Below are 20023 nucleotides of genomic sequence, written 5' to 3'. Positions count from 1 at the left end.
CAATGGACTTAATCTGCAGCAAGAGAGCTTTAGCGTGGATATTAGGAAAAGCTTTCTGACTATTCAGATAGTGAACCTGTGTAACAGGCTCCCAAAGGAGGTTGTGGAATCCCCATCACTGGAGACTTTTAAGAACAAGTTAAACAAACTGTTACTGTCAGTGATGGTCTAGGTTTACTTGTTCCCGCCTCAGTGCTGTGGGCTGGATTAGATGACCTCGTGAGGTCCCTTCCAGCCTTGCATTTCTGTGATTCATACCCAGTTTCACAGGTCCCATTCCATTCCTCTTTGCTGCAGCCTTTTAGAGTAGGTTTCTCCCAAGGGAGAAAGTGCTGTTGCTTACACTGCCAAGCTCTTGTGTGGCTGAATTGATTTTATTTAAACTTCCCAGTTAGCTCTTTGTTAGGCAGAGGCCAAACAGTGGAACACCTTATCGTGAAAGAGGAGAGTTTGAAGGGGAACAACTTTTCCCTGTGTGCTGCTAAGTGGGTGGTTGGCTGAGTGTACGTGTGGGAGAGAGAAGTATCCCTCATCAAGCAGACGGATAGGCTAATAAGCGCTATCTGGGTGCCTGACCTGGGTGCCTCACTCTTCTCTCTCCCCCGGCTGCAATGGATCCTGCATGAGCATTAATTTTAGCTCTCACTGAGCAGATCCCTTTTTACCTCCTCTGAGCTTCTCTTCATCCTTTTGTTTTCAGATCGGTAGCCGAAGCAGTGTTTACTCCCCTGAAAGCAGTGTACGGAAAACTGGCTCCTACATTTACGAGGAGTTCATGCCTACAGATGGCACTGATGTCAAGGTGAGGAGAAGGCTGGAGTGAAAGTGAGGTATAGCTGCCTCCTTGTGCAGACATTGGGCAGCTGTGGCCTTAGTAGTCCTGCTAAGACATCTCTGGAGTGTTTCTTCCAGATATGAGTCACTGACAGCACTGCCTGGGACAGGGTGAGGGTTTAGTGCTCGTCTGCTTCAGGCATTGATGAGGAGAACGTGTGGCATCAAAACCTCCCCATTTCTCCATATGTCTGCAGCCCAGAGGTGTCCTGGGGGTGACAGGTAGTTCATCTGTCTGCTCAGCTGTAAACTCTTTGGAGCCTGGCTAGATAATATGGTGATACCTGTCTCTCTCTCTGCCCAGGTGTACACAGTTGGGCCGGATTATGCCCATGCTGAAGCCCGGAAGTCCCCTGCTCTGGATGGGAAGGTTGAACGGGACAGCGAGGGGAAAGAAATCCGCTATCCGGTCATGCTGACTGCCATGGAGAAGTTAGTTGCCAGGAAAGTCTGTGTTGCCTTTAAGGTTTGTGTCTCCCAATCTGTGGGAATGCTAGACTGTGCCCTGAAACCTCCTGTTTGTGCTGCCAAGCATCCACTTCTGCCACAGCCTGTCCCCCAATGGCCCTGACACCCCAGTAACCCCCAGTTGGCTGGCAGCTACTTTTCTTCCAAATGGGACACAGCCAGGTCTGTAACTAGTCAGGTGAGCTGAGGGGACACTGGGCTGGAGGCCCAAAAGTTTTCTGTGTGTTCTCAGCATACTGTGGCTGTGTGCGGGCTCAGAGCATTGTGCCACTTGCTGACACAAGCAAAGGACAAGCGAGCAGAGGGAGTGAGACCTGTGTCAAGCCGCTCCGCTTCCCCAGGACCAGTTTAGGCACTGTTGACTCCGCAGCGGGCATCAATTCTGGTCCAAGATCTGCTGCTTGCCAGTGGCCTGGTGGTCCCATCCTGCATGAAGCCATCAGGACATGGAGTACAGATGGTCCCTGCAGGCAGGAATGAGACAGAGGCTACTGGCACCTTTCTGGCCCCAGGAGCCAGGGCACCATCTAGTGGTAAGCCACAGATGATGTCAGCAGCTCTCCCCAGCACACTACCAGTTCCCATCACGGCTTCGATCCTCAGGGTGGTGTTGGTTCCTGGCGCCGTAGCACTCCCCACACCCCTGTGCCCAATAGAGGGAAGTAGGCACCGCTCCACCATGATCTCAAGGGGAGGATTCCACCTCAGACTCAGAGGAGGAACCCAGTGTGCCAAGGGGGTATCGGGGACTCCCAGCCTACCTGCTGCGGGCTACAGCACTGGCCCTCCAGCAGGCGGTTGGCCAGCTAGCCAATGGGCCATGCAGTGGCCTTTTTGGAATCTTTGGGGGTTTCCCCCTGTTCAAGGTCTCCCTTCACACTGCTCGAGTTCAGTGGCATCAGACAGAAGGGGCATCAGACCCCAACTCTGGTACCGGCCCTGGAACCTGCTCCAGGAATTGACTCCAGGGGACATAGTGGAGGTGGAAGAGGAGGAGTACCAGTCTCTGCCACAATTGTTTCAAATTCAGTTAGCCCAAAAATAAAGGGGAATCTGTCGCCTTTCAGCCAGGCATGGGCTGCTGTAACCTTGTACTGTTGGATCCTCAGCACAGTGACGGTTGGGTACACCCTCCAGTTCTTGTCCACCTCTCTCTTCCACCCCATTTCCCCATCCCTCTTCAGGGACCCTTCTCATGAGCAACTCCTTGTTCAGGAGATGTAATCCCTCCTAAGCACAGGTCCATGGAGGAGGTTCCTCTGGACTTGAGGGGAAAGGGGTTCTACTCCCAATACTTTCTAATCCCAAAGGCAAAAAGGAGGGTTCTGACCCGTTCTGGACCTGCGCCATTTCAATATATATCTAAGAAGCTAAGGTTCTACATGGTCTTGCTAGCTTCTGTCATCCCCTCCCCCGACCCAGGAGACTGGTATATTGCCCTTGACCCAAAGAAAGCATACGTTCTTATTTCCATTTTCTCTAGATACAGGTTCCTCCGGTTCATGGTAGGCTATCACCACTTACAATTCATGGCCCTGCCCTTCAGCCTGTCAGCGGCCCCGAGAGTTTTCACAAAGTGCGTGGTGGTCGTGGCAGCCTTCCTCAGATGCCGAAGAGTACAGGTCTACCCCACCTCAAAGACTGGCTCATCAAAGGGCATTCGCTGGCTCAGGTACCGCACAGCGTCAGCTTGGTCAGGGCTCACTTCCAAGAGCTGGGCCTGCTGATAAATGAGCAAAAGCCATTGCTGGTTCCCGTTCAGAGAATAGAGTTCATTGAGGCTCGGCTTGACCCAGGCCAGAGCCTTCCTTACTGGAAGCCTGGTTCTGCACTCTATCAGACCTTATCGCCAAGGTCACAGCTCATCCAATAACAACAGCACAAGTCTGCCTCAAGCTGTGGTCATATGGCGTCATGCACTGATGAGTTTTAGTACTCAAGGATGTGCCTCAGACTCCTCCAACAGTGGCTGGCCTCTGTGCACTCTCCAAGCGGACACCATTTGGACTTGATACTCACAGTTCCACCCCCAGTTCTCTCCTCTCTGTCCTGATGGAAATACCCCAGCTCAATAATGAAAGCAGTGCCCTTTGCATCCCCCAGCCATCAGTGATCCTGGTCACAGATGTGTCAGACCTTGGGTGGGGAGCCCATCTCAGCAGCTTTAGGATGCAAGGCCTCTGGTCCCCAGGAGAGCTTCCTCAGCATATAAACATCAGAGAACTCGGGGCAGTGCACTTGGCCTGCCAAGTATTTTCTCCCCAGGGTCACGGATATGGTAGTGCAGGTCCTAATAGACAACACAACACAACTTCCATGTTTTACATCAACAAGCGGGGACAGGTGTGGTCCTCGGTCTTGTGCCAGGAGGCTCTGCACTTGTGGGATTTCTGCATGGAACCCAGTGTCCACTTGGAAGCAGCATACCTCCTGGGAGCTTGAAATGTGCAGGCGGATCACCTCAGCAGGATATTCTCCTCTCATCATAAGTGGTCTCTCCATTGGACTTCATCTGGGACATCTTCAGAGGTGGAGGGGGTCTCCCTAGGTGGACTTGTTCTGCACCAGGCAGAACAGGAAGTGCTGTCAGTTCTGCTCATTGAACAGGCACAGTCTGGGATCCTTCTCCAATGCCTTCCTGATCTCATGGTCACATCATCTCCTGTGTGCCTGCCTTCTGATTCCTCTGGTTCACAGGGTCGTCCTAAAAATCAGACTGAAGAAGGCGAAAGTCATCTTCATAGCACCGACATAGCCACGCCAGCATTGGTATGGTATGTTGTTGGACCTATCAATAGCAGAACCCCTCGTGCTTCCGCTCTGCCCGGATCTGATCAAACAGGACCATGGCAGGCTGCTTCACCTGAACCTTGCCTCCTTACATCTGATGGCATGGCTTCTGTAAGGTTAAACCCTGGAGAGCAAGCTTGTTCGGAACAGGTTTGGTGGGTATTGTTAAGCAGTAGAAAACCCTCCACCAGAGCGACTTACCTAAGTGGAAACGCTTCATGTGCTGGGTGTCTGAATGAAATCTTTCCCCGTCTCAATTTTTGCTGCAGGCCATATTGGACTATCTGCTGACCTCAGACAGGGCTGCTTCTTCTGCAGAATTCCTTTCTCAGGTGCCGATGCTCTTGTCTATTAAGGTTCTCTTGATGGCCATTTCAGCCTTTCTCCTTCTGGTGAGCAGCAGATCAGTGTTCTCGCATGAGATGACAGTCAGATTTCTCAAGGAGCTGAAAAGGCTCTATCCCCAAATTAGGCAGTCCACTTCACAATGGGACTTGAACCTGGTTCTCTCTAGCCTTACAGGTCCACTCTTTGAGCCATTAGCGTTGTGTTCCCTGCTTCTTCTGTCATGGAAGCTCGCCTTCTTGGTTGCGATCATATCTGTTGTAAGGGTCTCTGAGATCAGAGCCCTTACATCGGAGCTGTCCTACGCAGTGTTCTTCAAGGACAAGGTCCAGCTGTGACCCCACCCACCCTTTCTACCGAAGGTATTTTCCCAATTTCATACCATCCAAGACGTCTTCTTACTGGTTTTCTTTCCAAAACCCCATAAGTCCACTCCGGAGTGGAGGCACCACCCCCTTATGTTAGAAGAGCACCAGCTTTCTTTATCTAGAGGACTAAGCTCTTCCACAAGTTTATAGCAGTAACTGAAAAGATAAAAGGTCTACGGGTGTCATCCCAAAGGATCCCATCCCGGATAACTGCCTGCATCAAGGCATGGTACAGGTAGGCTAACGTCATGCCTCCAGCCATCGTGACGGCTCAGTTCACAAGAGCTCAATCTTCTTCTGCAGAATTCCTTTCTCAGGTGCCGATCCAGAATATCTGCAGAGCTGCAACTTGGTTATCGGTCCATACCTTTGCAGGCCATTACACTATAACCAAACAGGCCAGAGACGGTGCTAGTTTTGGGAGAACAGTGTTGCAATCAGTACGACCATGAACTCCAAATCCACTGTCAAAGGTACTGCTTGTGAGATATCCTAGCATGGAATGGACATGAGCAAGCACCTGAAGAAGAAAAAACAGTTACTAACCTTTTGTTCTTCGAGATGGGTTGCTCATGTCTATTCCATGACCTGCCCTCCTACTCCTCTGTCAGAGTTGCTGGCAAAAAGGAACTCAAGGGGAGGGGACTGGCGGTGCCCCTTATACCGGTGCGTGTGCACACAGCTTCAGAGGGCACTAGAGCCGGCCCTACAGATACCACTAGGGAAAAATCTCTGGCAACCATGCACGTGGCATGTGCACCTCTGACTTGGAATGGACATGAGCAACATGTCTTGAAGGACAACAGTTACAAAAGGTTAGTAACCGTTTTTGCTTTGAGATGTGTGATCCCTATTTGGATTCCAATACCCATCCTCCGTCCTTTCTGCTATGGACACATTGCTTACTGGTAAGCGGGATATTGGAGCAGCATTGACCTGCACAGCCTCTTGTAGCCTCAGATGTGAGCACTTGGACGGTGCATGTGTGGGTCAACAGACACTACTACAAAATTGTTCCAACTCCAGCACGTGGCACGCATGTGTACCCACGTTTGGAATCCAAACAGGGACCACACATCTCGAAGAACCTCCAGTAACAGGTAAGTAACCTCCTTATTCTAACCCTCCTGGCTGAGGAGAAAAGCTTCTGGAACACAGTTCCACACAAATGCCATGGCTGTGAAATTGCAGAACACATGGGACCCTGTCTGTCTGGAACCAAGCCTATCCACAAGTTTCCCACTTCTGGGGTATATGAAGGTGAGACCAGGAGTCGGTCTGTTACAGCTCAAAGGCTCTCCAAATGAATTGGGTTATATATTGCTCTTGTTATGGCCTAGCCGACATTCATGTACACTTGGGAGATGTCCAGTGCACTCAACTTAGACCTAAGACAGCTTGCATAGTAGCCTTTGTGCTGCCTTCATCATAGGACTTTGTAATGCTGCTTCTCAGAACTCTGTATGCGGCTTTTCCCCTCAGCTGAAGTTTGATCTCAGGGGCTTGAGAGCAAGAGTGCAATCACTTCTGACACACACTTGACATGGCATTCAGAGATTATGATTCTTGTGGCAGTTCTGTCCTAATTCACTTGGTCACAGTACAGATCCTTGATCTCACAGATTTGACTATACACAGGCTCACCTGAAAGGGCCCATTACTGGTAAGTAACTCCCCTCTCATCTCCCCTCCCAGAAACCTGGGTGGGTGTGGAGGGTGCTGAAGCCAGGGAAAGCGGAGTTTGGAAGGTCTCTGAGGAGCCAAGTTGGACTGTGTATTGGCTGGGCCTGTGCAACATAGTCCTCTGTCATGGCTGGGCTGGTGCAGCTCCCTCCCCCACCTTCTTGAACCCTGAGCTCTCTGGAAGCTCTGTCTAAATCCTTTGCCCTTTTGTTTCCTTCTCATGCAGCAGACAGTTTGTGGGTTTGACCTCCTGCGGGCTAATGGCCATTCCTTTGTCTGTGATGTGAATGGCTTCAGCTTTGTGAAGAACTCCATGAAGTATTATGATGACTGTGCCAAAATTCTTGGGTATGTAAAGAGCTAAAGATGAGGGAGAGGTGGGGGTGTGAGAGGGGGAGCTCCTCCAAGTATATAACCCCGATCCTTGCTTGCCATGTGCTAGATTGCTTTGTGTTTAAAACTTGTATGTGCTCAGCACGGGGAAACTCCAACTCCAGGGTGAAATCGCTAATTTCTCTCAGATGCACGAGTTACCAGCCAATATTGGTATCTTCAGTTGTACCTGAGTTGACCTTTTAGGTTTCTTATAACCTACTGAACCTAGCTACTGGAGATATGGAAAGTGATTGTTTGGCCTGCTGCAAAGGGATGTCAACACCTGCCACCTTCTGGAGCTCTCCTGCTGGGTTAGTGACATGACAAAGCTGACCTGAGTGTGTGCAGGACTAAAGGAAGCACCATCAGTGACATAATGGGGTTTTGAGTAAGGCTGTAGTGGAAGGGGATCCTAGGGGTGCTTGTCACTGCATGCAGACTGCTAAGTGAACGGGATTCCTTGTGAGCTTTGTGTCCTGGTCTGTTCCAGGAATATAATCATGCGGGAGTTGGCTCCCCAGTTCCAGATTCCCTGGTCCATCCCAACTGAAGCAGAGGATATTCCCATTGTCCCCACAACATCAGGCACCATGTGAGTATTTGTTAGCCCCAAAGGGAGGCCCCAGTAGATTTGCAGTACTCATTCTGAGCATTGTGCTTCCCCTCCAAGTGTTTAGGTCTGTGAAGAACGCAGAAGACTGCAAGACCCTTCAGAGAGACCTAGCCACGCTAAGGGATGGGCAGCAGAGTGAAGGATGAAATTCAGTGTTGATAAATGCAAACTAATGCACATTGGAGGAATAATTTGAACCAGTCATATGCCTTACACAGGTTCTAAAAGTAATGGTATCAACTCAGGGTAGGGACATGGGCATCTAGTGGACAGCTGACTGAAACCCCTGCTCAGTGTGCAGCTGCAGTCAAAAAAAGCAAATGTTAGGTTAGTGAAGGAATGGGATGGGGAATAATATGGTAGAAATGTCATCGTGGCATTCTATAAATCTGTGGGATGCCCTCATCAAGAATACAGTGATCCGCTCTGGTCACCCCATCTCAAAAAGTTTGCAGCAGAAATAGAGGGGGGTGCAGAGATGGGGGCTAATTAACAGGAGCCTGACAAACCTCTCCTATGAAGAGAGAGAGAAAAGACTCGAATTGTCACCTTAGAGAGGAGACAAAGAGGAGAAGCTGAGATAAAAATATATAAAATAATGGCTGATCTGGAGAAGGTAGATCAGCAACGTCTCTTACTCTTGTATTATGGGAAAGATTGTTGAGAACAGTCCGTGAAATTGAAAGGTGGCAAACTGAAGTTGATGAAAGGAAATACTTTTTCACAGAAGACCGCATGTGGAACTCATTGCCACAATATGGAATTGAGGCCAAGTGCTGCGTAGGGCTCAAAAAGGGATTGGCCACTTATGGGTAATAAGCACAACCAGAGCTACTGTTGTAATTACTGAAAAGCTTTGGAAGGGATGTAACCCCTCCTGCTTCTGGCATGAGATGGCCTGACTAATGGGGTTAGGAGGAAACTGTCCAGGGTGCAGGCTGTCTCAGAACTCCCTGGTGCTTGGTTTCTTCCTTTGGTCTTGGCCAAAAGTAGAGAGAGATGTCCCAGTGGTCTGATTCAGTCTGGCCATTCCTATGTTCCCCAAATGGCACTATGAGATTGGCACAGTCCAGAATCTTGTGCCTACGGCTGCCATAACAGCTGGCCCAGCTCACACTGCCCTGTCTCCTGCTGCTTCATGATGCTTGCACATCTCCTTGGGAATGCTGTAGCTCTATTGTTTGATGTGGTGTTAACATGTCTGTAGATTTTTGACTCCTCTTGCAGGCTCTGAACTTATGGCTGGCGCAACCCCGTCTGATGATGGGGATTCTCCCAGATCTAGCATAGGCTTTCTGAGACAAAAGCAGCCAGCTGAGAGCATGCGGGTGAAAATGTTTTCTGTAAGAAGGGAATCTGTCTCATTGTGGTGTTGTTAGGATGGGTGAGTGAGGAGTGTATGGAAAGGGTACTGTCCCTGACAGGGTATGCTTTTTGTTTTCCCCTGCCCCAGGATGGAGCTGCGCTGTGTTATTGCAGTGATACGGCATGGAGACCGCACCCCCAAGCAGAAGATGAAGATGGAGGTTAAACACCCCAGGTAATGGGTGCAGCAGAAGGCTTGTATGGGGTCTTGCACAGATAGAAGTGATACATGGATGGCCTAGCTGCTGAGGTCATGGCCAAGCATAAGGGCCCACTGCATGTGGGGTGGTGGTTTCCCTGGCTCCATTCAGAGCTAATACCTTTCACTCAGTCGATATAGCCTTCCCCAGGAAGCTCCTGCATTTTCCATGGGAGCACTGGGAGAGGCCAGTTTGTGGTGAAGGTTTCCTGGCTGTACAAGATCTTGGACTTCCTGCAGAGGGAAAGGCCCCTGGCAAGGAGAGAAGCCATTGGCTATCCTTTTTCCTTCTCCTAGTTCAGGCTGAAAGCACCTGTTTTCCTGGGAATTTTGGGGAGCCGGGATGAGCCTGTGGACCTGCCAGTTCTCCCTGAAGACAGGGGCTTAGCCGGGTAGGTAGGGATGACCATCCTCTTGGCATGGGAAGAGTTGAAAACCAGACTAGGTCTCTTTGTCTGTTTAGGTTCTTTGAATTATTTGAGAAATATGATGGCTACAAGACAGGAAAGCTGAAGCTGAAGAAACCGGAGCAGCTGCAGGTGAGGGGAGACCTCCCTGGTCACTGTACAGAAGACCTGGGTGATCTGGATCCTAGTGAAAGATTTGTGGGGATAGTCAATGGCGTGAGCATTCTCTACATCACATACAGCAGGCTCATGTCACTAGCTTCCAGCAGGGACTGCTCATGGGCAAGAACCTGAGGAAAGACAAACTGCTGTAGAACCACAACAATGTCACTCTTGCTGCTCTCCCCTCATGGTGCTGTCTGGATGAGAGAATTCCTCAAACTTTGAGAATTGGGGGAATTTGAGGCTCGTGTTTGATCCTGAGCAGGACAGAGCTGCAACCTGAGAGTGTAAGAAACCAGGACTGGACAGAACTTATCTCTGCTAAAGCTGTGTCTTGGATAATAAAAATGTTCACGCAAATGAATGTGGGTAACCGTTTTAAATGATGTGAGGGTGGGTGGTCATGGGACTAGGTGCAGGCTGTCTGAGTACCCATTGTCCTTGGCACACTGGGAGGAGAATGTGGGGCTGGGTGCCAGTCAGTCTTGGGGCACCAGAAGGATGGGTGGCCATGGGGGAGGATGCAAGCTCTCTGGGGACATGATAGATGGTGCCTATTATCCCTGACAGGAAGTGCTGGATATTGCGCGCCTGCTAGTGGTGGAATTGGGAACGTACAATGACTGTGAGATAGAGGAGAGAAAATCCAAATTGGAGCAGCTAAAGACTGTCCTGGAGATGTGAGTAAGAGCGAGTTGGGTGGAGTGGAAGCTCATGTTGGGACTGCCTACTCCCCAGAGGATAACAGTGCAGCTACAGAGGGAAGACTTATTAATGAAGCAGTGTGTGCGCTGCTCATGTCCTGCCTGGCCAGTCCCCTAGGGGTGGCAGAGGCTGCAGCAACCGTCTCGTAGACAACAGTACTGGAGGATGACACCAGCAGGGCTTGCTCTGGCACCACAAGTACCAGTTCTTATTTTTTGGCCACCGTAAGCATGACATCTTATGGTTTTGGTGTAGAAAGGCCCAGTGCCCTGCCATAGCATACTCTGGTGACAATGGGGAACTTCCACTGCTGGAGAAAAGGAAAAATCATCCCTATGACTCACAGCACTTGTGTATTTAATGTCCTCTGGTTTAGATATCTGCTAATGGAATGAAGATTGCTTTGCTTTGCTCAGTGAGGTGGTTCTAGCACAAAGAGTGCAACAAAAGGGAAATGGGGAACCTTGATGGCGACCTCGTGAATCCAGTATCTCTAGGTTTGGCCTTGTGTTTGTCTTGCAGAGCAGCTTATGGTGCCAAAATAACGAGAGATGTGTTTGTCTCATGGCATCTCCAACATACAGGAGCCCAAATCTCCTAAGTAGACCAGCTCTCACCTTGTTTGCGCCTAGGAGGCAGAACTGTGTGACCCTGTGTTCATCTGTCAAAGGGATGGATAGAAACTAAGACTGTTTAAAGCCCTCTGGACACTAATTTCCCAGCACAATTTGTTTTTCAGACCATTTTGTTAAATGAAGGAGCAGGCAAACCTGTCCACCTTTGTATGCTGGGTCACAGATGTAGAGCACCAGTGCATAACTTGGTCACTTGGTGGTGGTGTCAGGAAACGTGCCCATCCAAGTACTGTCAGAGAAGGACATTGCAGAGAGCCTGAGAGGCTGTGCCTTCTGCTGCCTGGGGGGCACTGGGGCAGGGTATTGACTTCTCTCTCTTTGTGACAGGTATGGACATTTCTCTGGCATTAACCGCAAGGTGCAGCTAACCTACTTGCCTCGTGGACACCCAAAAGCTTCCAGTGAAGATGAAGGTTTAAAAAAAACCCACACCCTCCCTCTCAGACTGATTCTAATCCCTGGGACTTGGTACCTGTATGCTGCTCTTGGACTGCATCTTAAGGGGGTGGGGAAGGGGTGACTGCACAGCGTGCTGGTCAGAAGGACTAATGCATGCCTCCTGTGCCAGGATGGCTAGGCATACTGGAGAGAACACCTCTATTCTTTATGCTATGGAAAGGCTGGGAGCCCTCAGACCTATCCCTTGGGGAGCATTGGAGTTCACACTCTCCATGACTTGGACTTCTATCATTAAATCTGGAAATTATGTTCCCAAAATCCAGTGCCCCCTAATCATGCACTCACTGAAGTCGTTAGACAGGCTGTCATTGATCCAGTGCCCGCAGAAATCATGCCTATACTGAGTCTCCTCTGCCCTTGCCATGCAGGCCCCCTGGTCTTTGGAGCTTTTGCCCCCATTTTACAGTATGGTAACTGCCTATTTATCTCTTTAGATGCCCGTAAGGAGGCCTCCCCGTCTCTGCTACTGGTGCTGAAATGGGGTGGAGAGCTGACCCCAGCAGGAAGGGTCCAGGCGGAAGAGCTTGGTCGGGCCTTTCGCTGTATGTACCCTGGAGGCCAAGGTGAGCTTTCCCTGTGGTGCCTCTCCTCAGCTCCTGTCTCTGATTGTACACAGAGGCCACCCGTAGCCTGCTAATCACTGGGGTGACTGGAAGCATGCGTGCATTTGAATACTTGAATGGGCTCAAGGCTCCACCATTGCTTTAATTCAATAACTATTTCCTGCATTTGAAAAGAGGCAGGATGATGTGGTTTTGTCGCATGAGGATGACTAAATACTTTCCAGTCCATTTGTGACAGAGGAGGCTGTTAAACCGCATCCACTGAGGATAAATGTTTTAAAATCAGCAAGCCTGGATAACTTGCACCGAAGAGTCCTAAAAAAGTTGGCTGAGGAGCTCTGACCTGCTCATGTTAATTTGAATCATTTTTGGAATACTGGGAAAATTCCGGAAGACTGGAAAAGTGCTAATGTGCCAATATTCCAGAAGGGCAAGTGGGGTGAGCGGGTAACTATAGGCTAGTTGCCATAATGAAGAATTGAAGACTAGGAGTATAATTAATGCCAAACAACATGGTTTTATAGAGAATAGGTCTTGTCAACAAACCTGATTTTGTTCTGTGAGACTATAAGTTTGGTTGATGAAGGTAACTGCATAGATGTAAATAGACTTCTTAGGACATTTGACTCTAGTACCTTAGTGCCATTCTGATTTGAAAAATAAGCATTATACAATATCCATAGAACACATGATAAATGGGCTAAGCACTGACTGACAGATGTCAAAAAGTGGTGGTCAATGGGGAAATTATCATCATCAAATGGGGGTATTTCTAGTGGGATTCTGCAGGAGTTGGTGGTAGTCAACATTTTCATCTGTACTTATGGAAGTAAATACAAAATCACTGTTGGTAAAACGTGTGGCTGATGCAGATTAACGGCATGGCACTGGTGACGGGTCAGTCACACAGAGTGATCTGGTTGCTTGGTATCCAGGTCCCATTCTAAGAAAATGCATTTAAATGCAGCCAAATGCAAAGCTGTACATTAGGAACAAGGAATGGAGGTCAGACCTGCAGAAAGGGGGCCTGTTTCCTAGGAAGTATGATCCTGAAAAGGATCTAGGGTCTCAGTGGACAAGCAAGTGAACACAAGTTCCCAATGTGATGCTGTGGCGAAAGGGGCCAGTGTGACCCTTTGGCATATAAATGGGAGTAGGAGCAGGAAGGTTCTTTTACCTCTGATACTGGTACACTGCATTCAGTTCTGGCCTTCACAGCTTAAAAAGGGTATTGGAAAAATTGGAGCAAATGCAAAAGAGAGACACAAAAATGATCTGAAGGCTGGAGAAAATACCTTACAGTGAGAGACTGAAGGAGCTCATTCTGTTTAGCTTATCAAAAAGAAGATGAAGGGGTGACTTGATATTAAAGGGCTTTTTAATGTAACCAAGAAAGGCAGAACAAAAACCAATGTTTGGAAGCTAAAGCCAGACAAATTCAAATTAGAAATTAGACAACTTTTGATTAATAGTGAGGATGATTAACTATTGGAAACAGTGCCAAGGGGGAAGTGATGGATAAGGTGGGTGCATAACTGGTTAGAAAATCATTCCCAGAGGATATTTATCAATGGTTCACAGTCAAGCTGGAAGGGCACATTGAGTGGGGTGTCCCGCAGGAATCAGTTCTGGGTCTGGTTCTGTTCAATATTTTCATCAATGATTTAGATAATAATGGTACAGAAAGTACCTCTATAAAGTTTGCGGATGATACCAAGCTGGGAGGGGTTGCCAGTGCTTTGGAGGATGGGATTAAAATTCAAAATGACCTGGACAAACTGGAGAAATGGTCAGAAGTAAACAGGATGAAATTCAATAAGTACATATGCAAAGTACTCCACGTGGGAAGGAACAGTCAGTTGCACACATACAAAATGGGAAATGACTGCCGAGGATGGAAGGGGGTGAGTCAACAGTCTAACTTTTGCAAAAAAAAGCGAACATCATTCTGGGATGTATCAGCAGGAGTGTTGTAAGCAAGACATGAGAAGTAATGCTTCCACTCTACTCTGCGCTGATAGGGCCTCAACTGGAGTATTGTGTCCAGTTCTGGGCGCCACATTTCAGGAAAGATGTGGACAAATTGGAGAAAGTCCAGAGGAGAACAACAAAAATGATTAAAGGTCTAGAAAACATGACCTATAAGGAAAGATTGAAAAAAAATTGGGTTTGTTTAGTCTGGAGGAGAGAAGACTGAGGGGGACATAAGTTTTCAAGTATGTAATAGGTTGTTACAAGGAGGAAGGTGAAAAATTTGTCTTGTTAATCTCTGAGGATAGGACAAAAAGCAATGGGCTTACGTTGCAGCAAGGCAGTTTAGATTGGACAGTAGGAAAAACTTCCTAACTGTTAAGGTAGTTAAGCACTGGAACAAATTGCCTAAGGAGGTTGTGGAATCTCCATCATAGGAGATTTTTAAAAGCAGATTAGACAAACACCTGTCAGGGATGGTCCAGTTGTTATGGAGTCCTGCCTTGAGTGCAGGGGACTGGACTAGATGATCTCTCAAGGTCCCTTCCAGTTCTACGCTTCTATGATTCTCTAGCTCATGATTGTTTTCAAACCAAGACTGGTGCATTTCTGGAAGATATTTATTCATCAAACACAAGTTATTGGGCTCCGTATAGGGATGGCTTCTGATCTACAGGAAGTCTGATTAGATGATCTAATGGTCTTTTCTAGCCTTAAATTCTGAGAATCCATTATAAATGCTTGACTTTGGACTGGCTGGCTCCAGCTGTGTGTGCACAAGGTGTCTTCATGTGCCTGTACAGTGAGATGTTTGCAGGTTTGTTCTGCTGTGCAGGCTTGCATGCGGCTTCCAAGGGCCTTGCTGCTTCTGCTGCTGTAGTTTATGAAGTCTGTACATGAACACAGTGCTGTGCTTGCAGTTTAACAGGAACCTGGGAACAATAAAGGCTGTACTGATGCGTTATCTGTAATACTTGCATTTCTTCTCTGCCTTGCATCCTGTAACATGGTGCTGGCCCTTTTGCAGTGTGTCACAGGCTTTTGTCTCCTTTAAGAGCAGACTTTCTGGTACTTGTAGTCCCCAGGGAATGTGGGTAAACATGTGAGTAGGTAGAGAGCAAGCCTTGCGGCGGGTGGGGGGGAAATAAACTCCAGGTCCTGTTGCTTACTTAAAAAGAGAGATGGGGGAGAGCAAGCCATGTCTCCACTGGGAGACCTGACGGGAACAGCAGTGGCACTTAATTACGGCTGACAAGGGCCTGGGGGTGAAACCTGAGTGCATGTATGGCCAGAAGCTAGGGAGAGGGACTGCCTGATTCTATGGTGGACCCCTGAGGCCAAGTGATGTAATGACTATTCACAGTCTCTGGAAAGAGAGCTGTGGAGAATGGAGGACAAGCATGGACAGAAAGAGGGTTGCAGTGCAAATACCAGAGCTTATTTAGTCTGTTAATAAACCAGACCCTGGAAGAGGAGACTTTGTTTGGCTCTCTAGTTGTCTATTGTGTGATTGTCCCCCTTCCTCTGAGGCAGAGACAGGGCTGCTATCCTGAGGATACGGGTAAGCTGACCCTGCAGTTTGTCATTGAGGGGCTAGTAATGGGACAAGTCTGGGCTGTCGCTCTCCCTCTGACCGTAGGAATGGCTGAGTGCCCATGTCTCCTCTTTAGCTCCTAATCACTACCTTGGGGGGGGAGGGGGAGAGGGAGTCTGTTCCCATCAACTAATTAAGGATCCAATCTAATAGCAGTAACTTATTGACTTCCTTCCTGGAAAGGATGTTTTCTCTGCTCTCTGGCCTGGTGCACTCATGCTAGGACTACTTGGATCAGTCGCTTCCTGCCGTGGATCAGCAGAACTGCTAGTGTGCTTTTTCAAGCTGTGTCAGGTATTAGCCAGGGCTTTCCCCACTGAATGTGCATGTGGCAGAACTTTGCAGAGAACTGTAACTGTCTCAGGAGGGTATCTGTTCCCTAAAGAAGTTGGATTTTTGAGGTGCATTTGACTGCAACAGATCCTAACAGCTGACAATTTTTGGCATTTGAAGATTGTGGTTTGAGTCTCAGCTCTCTGTTCCAGGTGACTATGCTGGCTTCCCAGGATGTGGCCTGCTCAGACTACACAGCACCTATCGTCACGACCTGAAGATCTATGCCTCAGATGAGGGCAGAGTTCAGATGACAGCAGCAGCTTTTGCAAAGGTGACTCTTCTCTTCTGACATCTGCTCACTTCCCAGCCATATGTTCTGCAGCCCAGATAAGCCAGAGGTGGTTCTTGGCCGTAGGGCTGATGGCCAGCAGCAAAAGCTCTTTTCTGTCTGGAACTGCTACAAAACTCCACTAGATATGTGTCTCAGTAATGACTTTCCTTTTGAAGCGGGCCCAGGTGATGCTCAGGGTGAGTTCTCCTGTGGGTAACCCCTTTGCTGTCGTAATGGTGGTGTTTGAGACTGTCAGCGCTTCACTGAAACTGTCGCATGTGCATGGGGCAGCATTGGCAGTGCAATATGACCCTCATATTTCTGCTGCATTTGACAGCACTTGAACAGTAGTTGTCGCCTGGTAATAAATCAGTCAGATTCCTGGAGTAGTTGTTCATGTGGTATCTTGGGTGTGCATGATGCTAGATCCATTTTTATGCTTCCTGGCATTTGTTGCTTGGAAGGGGAGTTTCTCAGAGGATTTCTTAGTTTAAGGTGTCTCTCTCTGGTGACCACTTGGTGTAAAATGGTTAGTGAAATGTCCCAAATGACAGTGTGGGGTAGGGATCAGGTTGAGAGTATCTTCGGGTACCATTTAGACTAATAGGAACTCGTGGTGTCTTCTGGAATGTGACTTGCAAGGAGCTTTCGTTGTATAGATGATTCCACCACTTTAGAAGTCAGCAGCTCGAGGGTGCATTGAACAGCCAAGGATGCTCCAGCCAACCTATGACAGTTCTAGTCTCACCGGCAGAATCTTTGGCACTTTCCTAAATCCCTCTTGAGGAGGTGCATCCTCAGCAGCTAGGATTTCATTTGGTGACTTGCAGGAGAAACTGGGCATGACATTGGCTAGAATGTGTCCTTGCTTATGTTCCACTGAGCTGAAATTCTTTCCTGTTCTGTTATAGGGTCTCCTGGCTCTGGAGGGAGAGCTAACCCCCATCCTGGTGCAAATGGTAAAAAGTGCCAATATGAATGGCCTGCTGGACAGTGATAGTGACTCCCTCAGCAGCTGCCAGCACAGAGTGAAGGCACGGCTGCACGAAATCATGCAGAAGGATGCCAAGTTCTGTGAGGAGGATTATGAAAAGGTAACACCCCTGAGGCATCCCAGGTCTTGCTGAATCTGGAAAAAAGCTAATGTTATCCCAGCATTTAAAAAGGATGAACTGCATAATTCTAGTTCAGTCAGCCTAACATCAAGTCTGAGCAAAACATGGACAAGCTGATACAGGATGTCATTGGAAAAGAATTCAAGTTAGTTAATTCCAGTCAACACGATTTTAGGGAAATAGCTTTTGTCAATCACACCCATATCCCTTTTTAATGCGATTGCGAGTCTGGTTGACAAAGGTAATAGTGTTGAGATAATATACTTAGACTCTGGAAGGCACTTGACTAAGTCCCATGTGACATTATGACTAAAAGATTAGCTCAATGTAGCCCATAATTTAAAATTCAAAATTTGTCTCCTACATCTCAAAAAGAAATTGTAAATGGGGAATCATTCTATGGGGGTTCTTAGTGGGGTCCCTTGAATCTCTTCTTTACTTAGTGCTAATCAGTATCTTTACCAGTGATCTAGTAGAAAGTATAAAGTAATTACTAGTAAAGTTTGCAGGTGAGACAAAAATTGGTGGAATGGTAAATAATGATTGTGTCAGTTCTATAGAGGGATCTGAAAGACATGGTAAGCTGGGCTCCTTTGAACAGCACACATTTTAGTACAGCTAAGTGTGAAGATCAGACATGTAAGAACAAAGAGTGTAGGAGGTCTCACTTCTGGGACTGAGGAGTATTTTGGAAAGCAAAACGGACTCTAAACGGACTCTAGGTCCTAGTGGATACCAGCTGGACATGAATTTCCAGGGTATTGCATTGGTTAAGAGAGCAAAGACCATTCCTTAGATGCATAAGCAAGAGAGAAGTGCTGTTTCCATTGTATGCAGCATTAGTGAGCCCTTTACCTGTCACTTGACACCAGAACTGGGGACATGCTTTAAAAGGATTTTGATAAATTGGAGAGGGTTTAGAAAAGAGTGACTGCTTTGCGGTCTGGAAAACCTGTCTTAGGGTGGGAAGAAAGCTCAGTCTGTTTAGTTTTTCCAAGAGAAGGCTGTTTGGTGGCATGATCTCTGTGTACAAGTACCTACCTGGGGAGAAGACTTGGGATAGCAGAGGACTCTTCAAAGTGGCAGACAAAAGCATACCTCGATCCAGTGGCTGGAAGCTGAAGCTAGAGAAATTCAGAATAGAAATAAGGATGTACGTATTTAACAGTCAGAGTAGATAACCAATGAACAACTTGCTAGGGAATGTGGTGGGTTTGCCATCGCTTGGACTTTTTGATTTAAAAAAACAAAAACAAAAAAAACAGTTGTCTCTTTCTAAAAGATCTACTCAAGAATTTATAGGCTTGATGCAGGAACCACAAGGTGAAATTCTTTGCCCTCTGCTATGTGGGAGATCTGTGTGGATTATCATAATTCTCTTCTGGCTTTAAAATCTGACTCTGCAAGTTTATAATCTTCTGCATGTCATTGCCCATGACCCAGAGAGGCAGAGAAATGCTTCTGACCTGTGTGTACGTTCGCACTGGTAATGTCCTGAATGCAGTGATTTTTTTTTTCCCCCCCACCCCACACTGCTGTGCGCCACATGCACGCACACATGCTGTCAGGGCCGGTCCATGGTCTGTTGCCCACTTGTGGTCAGGAGACAAGTAGCAGAGTCAGGGCTGAACTGGGTCAGGCTACCAGGAAGTCAGGGTCAGGCACCAGGTTACAGACAGCAGGCAAATAGCAGAGTCAGGGACAAACCAGGGTCAGAAGCTGGAGTCTGGGGTCCACAGCAAGGCAAGATCTAGAGCGGAAGCAAGCAGGTAGTCTGCATCATTGCTGACACAGCTCTCCATGATGGCTTCCTGCTTTACGAGCCAATCAGTGGGCTCTGGGTGGGCTGCTACTTCAGGCCTTGCTGGGTGGTTCTTCTTGCAGTGCCTAGCATCACAAGGTCCTCCAGCCAAAACCCAGCTTAAGTTTCCGATGGCAGTATGTAGTCCCAGTTGCTAGTCTCACTGGTCTTACACATGCTCACTCTCACTCACTCACTCAGCAGTGATGGCAGCCAAATGCTATCGCTGTCAGCTATGTGCCCACTGGTAGCAATCTCTGAATTACCTGAGAAAAGGATAGCTCTTCCTCTCTTGTCCTCAATCCCTCGCAGTTCAAGGAGGAGTGTTTTCAATAAAATGATAGCCAGTTATCGCTGGTGGATCTGCAGATGGCTAATGAGACTGATCTGGGATCCACCGATCTTGTCACAATTGAGGCAGACATTTATCAGTGGAAGGGGTGACAGGGCTGGTGCAGCATGGAGGGTAGGGGAGACCTAATCTGTCCATAATACATTTGTACACTGGTGAGTGTGTAAGATGACTGTTACACAGGAAAACAGTTTGTCAGTTGCATAAGATTTCTAGAAGCTTAACTACTGGATGGGCTGGATGCTCTCTGTAAGCACAGACGCTAATCTTTTTGTGTTCTCTTTTCTCTGCAGTTAGCACCTACAGGCAGCGTATCTCTGGTCAACTCCATGACTTTCATCCAGAACCCAGTAGACATCTGTGACCAGGTGTATGCCCTAATTGAGAACCTCACCTCCCAGTTACACAAACGGCTGGAAGATCCCAAATCTGCAGGTGAGTGGTTTGGCTTGGAAGGAGCAGAGCAGGTCCAGAGCAGAACCCTCTAGATTGGCCCATGCAAACAAGAGCTCTGAGCTGTATGAATGTGTGTCTGCAGCAGAGAGTCCTAGGAAAGATACTCCTGCAAAGAGGCTTGGCTAATGCATGAAGGGAGCGGTTGGGGCTCAGCTG

At 48.0% G+C, this 20023-nt stretch overlaps 1 protein-coding gene across 1 annotated transcript in view; it reads left to right on the top strand.

The window, feature by feature from the left end:
• PPIP5K1 (diphosphoinositol pentakisphosphate kinase 1) overlaps positions 1-20023 on the top strand; it is a 96756-nt gene that overhangs the window by 12768 nt on the left and 63965 nt on the right. The window contains exons 8-19 of the mRNA XM_067555390.1: positions 701-802; positions 1139-1300; positions 6715-6836; positions 7354-7455; positions 8930-9016; positions 9504-9579; positions 10180-10289; positions 11277-11362; positions 11843-11971; positions 16022-16143; positions 17055-17237; positions 19705-19846. Of these exons, the coding sequence (XP_067411491.1) occupies positions 701-802; positions 1139-1300; positions 6715-6836; positions 7354-7455; positions 8930-9016; positions 9504-9579; positions 10180-10289; positions 11277-11362; positions 11843-11971; positions 16022-16143; positions 17055-17237; positions 19705-19846 (1423 nt within the window). The remainder of the gene's footprint in view (positions 1-700; positions 803-1138; positions 1301-6714; positions 6837-7353; positions 7456-8929; positions 9017-9503; positions 9580-10179; positions 10290-11276; positions 11363-11842; positions 11972-16021; positions 16144-17054; positions 17238-19704; positions 19847-20023) is intronic.

Source organism: Emydura macquarii, unplaced genomic scaffold (assembly GCF_026122565.2).
Source record: "Emydura macquarii macquarii isolate MOO-44397 ecotype Brisbane River unplaced genomic scaffold, CSIRO-AGI_Emac_v2 contig_1644, whole genome shotgun sequence".
NCBI lineage: Eukaryota > Metazoa > Chordata > Testudines > Chelidae > Emydura > Emydura macquarii.
The sequence above is the reverse complement of the archived record's forward strand: the minus strand, read 5'-3'. Positions and strand labels throughout refer to the sequence as shown.